General features: G+C 36.2%; 1 protein-coding gene across 1 annotated transcript; it reads right to left on the bottom strand.

The window, feature by feature from the left end:
- Positions 1-1,128: 1,128 nt before the first annotated feature.
- On the bottom strand, positions 1,129-3,179 carry LOC110654254 (uncharacterized). The gene is made up of 4 exons (XM_058128569.1): positions 2,507-3,179; positions 2,193-2,317; positions 1,571-2,000; positions 1,129-1,439 (listed from the first exon to the last, which is right to left on the bottom strand). The coding sequence occupies exons 1-4, from the start codon at positions 3,177-3,179 to the stop codon at positions 1,129-1,131; spliced, it is 1,539 nt and encodes a 512-aa protein (XP_057984552.1).
- Positions 3,180-3,380: the final 201 nt, after the last annotated feature.

Below are 3,380 nucleotides of genomic sequence, written 5' to 3'. Positions count from 1 at the left end.
TCCCATGATCGAGCTAGTCAATGGTCCACGCCGTGACTTCCCGGTGCGGTCACCCATCGCTAAGGTTCTCAGCTCGCTTAACTTGATTACATTTCTTTACTATTATTTTTCCTTTGTTTTCCTTGTATTTTCTTCTCTTGTATTTCATTATTTTATGTTTCCTCACATATATCGAAGTGTAATTCTAGGCATTCTAGCTGTCCGGACAACACTAGTCACCAGAACAGTAGAACGCACTACCAAACTTAGGGGTGTTACAGACCCTCTGATAGATCCTTTAAGAACTGGCTTGATATATTATTGGAGGGATTGTGAACATATTTATTGAACCATTTATCAAATTCACACTCTAGTTTCTCATCAACTTGTTTATCATTGATATTTAGATTGGCCGTGCGTAACTCATTAACAAAAATGCTGCATGAATGAAAGTAATCAAATATATGTTTCGAATCAATAATGGCATTGCAATAATTATAATAATTGAATATAAGAAAAACTTACTCAATGTACAGTTTTACTTCTATACAATTTAACAAGATGAACATTTGTGCTACTTGAAATTCTTCTGCTGTGAGATATCTAACCTTTCCTTTTCCCAGTGTCCTACCAGAATGAGTGAAAATTGATAGATTCCCTAGATGTTCATCCATATATTCGACTGCATCATCATTGCATGGAACCTTTCGATGCCTTGTGTTGACTTGCATTTTGAAATAATGAGCACAAAACAATGATGCTTCTTCAACTAAGTATGCATTGCATATGGAACCTTCCACTTTAGTTTTATTTTTCACATTATTTTTTAACTTCCTTAGGTACCTATACTACTTACTATTTAGTCACAACAAGGTTTTTAACTCTTTATATAATGACAGTATACAATAATAAATTAAACTAGTTACCTCTCAAATGGATACATCCACTGATATTGTACTGGACCAGCAATCCATGCTTCATAAGCCAAATGCACAGGGAGATGTTCCATGGAGTCAAAGAAACTTGGAGGGAATATAGCTCTAGTTTACATAATATTATAGGAATCTCTTCATTGAGCTGTAACATGTCTTCTTCTTTGAGTATTGTTAAAGTTAACTCTCTAAAGAAATTGCTCAATTCAGTCAATGCCTACCACACATTTTGTAGAAGCAATTCCCTGAATGCTATTGGGAGTAATCTCTGCATAAAGACATGACAGTCATGACTTTTCATCCCAAACAACTTCAGTTTTCGCATGTCTATACAGCTACCCATGTTTGACACATGACCATTTGGGAATCTAAGATTTTTAAGCCATTCACACAACATTGCTTTTAATTGCTTGTCTAATGTGTAACATGCTTTAGGGTACTTTCCTATTACCATATTCCTCTCCAACTCAGGTCGGTGACAGATGACTTTCAAATCTTCCCTTGATTTTGCATTGTCTTTTGTCTTCCCTTCAACATTCATTACAGTGTTAAAAATATTTTCAAATACATTTTCTCTGCATGCATGACATCCAGGTTATGGCAAAGCATGTTAGTACTTCAATATGGAAAATCCCAAAAAATGTTCCTTTTCTTCCAACCCCTATTTTTTCGTTTGCGACTGTTATTCTCATCTGCACCCATATCTGTGACACACATTAATCCTAAATGTTCTATTTGTTCTAGAATCTCCTCACCAAAGAGAATGGGGGGAGCACTTTTTGTAATTGTCTTGTTCTTTCTATAAGCAGTTTTGTTCCGTCTGAAAGGATGGTCAGCTGGTAAGAATTTATGGTGATTCTCAAACCATGATTGTTTACCACCCTTTGTCAATGTGAATGCATCTGAATCTTCCCTACAATATGGATAAGTAGTCTTGCTAGCTATACTCCAATCGGACAACATTGAATATACAGGGAAATCACTTATTGTCCATAATAACGCAACCCTCATATTAAAATTATTCTTCTTAGATGCATCATATGTCTCAACTCCAACTTCCCACAACTGTTTCAACTCTGTAATAAGGGTCTACAAGTGCACATCCAATTTATCCTTCGGGTTTCTCAGACTAGGAACTATTATTATTAAGAACATATACTCATCCTTCATACATAACCAAGGAGGCAAATTGTGAGGAGTGACAATGACTAGCCAAGATGAATATTGTTGTCCTGACTGACCAAATGGTTGAAACCCATCAGTGCATAGTCCTAGTCTTACATTCCGAACCTCAGCAGCAAATAAAGGATGTGTCTTATTAAAATGCTTCCACATAGCTGCATCTAAACAATGATGCATTACCCCATGTTCATAGTCATGCTCAGCATGCCATCTCATTTCTTTTGCTATTGCATTCGAAGCATATAATCTTTACAATCTTTCTGTGAGGGGAAAGTAGCATATTTTCTTATGTGCGACGTTGGTTTTAAAATTAGAAGAGCCTCGATTATGTCGTTTGAACCGTGGATGGTCACAAAATTTGCAATTCGTTAACTCACTATCTTCAGCCCAATATAACATTCATCCATTAGTACAATAATGAATCTTCTCAACCGGTAGGCCCAATGCTTGGACCAACTTCTTTGTACTGTAAAAGTTTTCAGTCATTAAATTATCATCCAGTAACACCTCTTTCTTAAGTTGGCAGATGTCATCAAAACACCTTTTTGACAAATGATGTTCTGCCTTGACGTTCAACATCCTTGCAACAACTAAGAGCTGTGAATGAGTTGCACAACCTGGCCACACCTCTTGATTAGCAGCTTGTAACATGTCATACAACTTTTGATCTGATGGATTTGAAGGCTCCTCTATTACATCCTGGAAGAAACCAAAACCCGCTGCATCCATTACCATTTGCTCATATGTATTGCTTGTGCTACTATCAACCTCTTGAATAAGTTCTTCTATAATAACATTTATGTTTTGACTATTAACATTACTTGTGCGGGGCTCCCCATGTAGAATCCATTTATAATAATATGGCACGAATCCATGCTTCATCAAATATAACCTAATTGTATTTTCGTCAACATAGTAACGATTCTGAAACTTTCGATGATTACATGGGCACTTCAGTTTATCCCCATCCATCCATTCTAGATGTTGCTTAGCAAATGTTATGAATTGTTCAATACCTTCTACGAATTCTGTGGTCAGTAGGCCGTCTTTTAACCTAGCATACATCCATCTCCTATCTGATCCCATTTTGCTAATAGCTGTGTAATAATTAAGTGAATATTAGTAATGACAAGTCATATATCAGAATTGCATCATATCCCTAATCTTGCATTGAAACGTAAGGCCCTAACCCAATCAGAATTGCATATTCTCTACCAATAACAGACAGATAATGACATGTCATATATTTCTAAAAATTTTGGCAGCATCTCCCATTAGTTCCCCAAG

The sequence above is a fragment of the Hevea brasiliensis genome, chromosome 10 (genome assembly GCF_030052815.1).
Source record: "Hevea brasiliensis isolate MT/VB/25A 57/8 chromosome 10, ASM3005281v1, whole genome shotgun sequence".
In the NCBI taxonomy this organism is placed as follows: Eukaryota; Viridiplantae; Streptophyta; class Magnoliopsida; order Malpighiales; family Euphorbiaceae; genus Hevea; species Hevea brasiliensis.
Note: the sequence above shows the minus strand (reverse complement) of the source record. Positions and strands in the feature narration are given on the sequence as shown.

What these genes read in the sequence shown, in the direction of transcription:
- LOC110654254 (XM_058128569.1), bottom strand. Translation starts at nt 3,179, where the DNA reads ATGGGATCAGATAGGAGATGGATGTATGCTAGGTTAAAAGACGGCCTA. An exon ending in GGTTGAGAAGATTCATTATT is followed by an intron (nt 2,318 to 2,506) that starts GTACTAATGGAT and finishes CGAATGCAATAG; the next exon opens with CAAAAGAAATGAGATGGCAT. An exon ending in TTGCTGCTGAGGTTCGGAAT is followed by an intron (nt 2,001 to 2,192) that starts GTAAGACTAGGA and finishes GTGCACTTGTAG; the next exon opens with ACCCTTATTACAGAGTTGAA.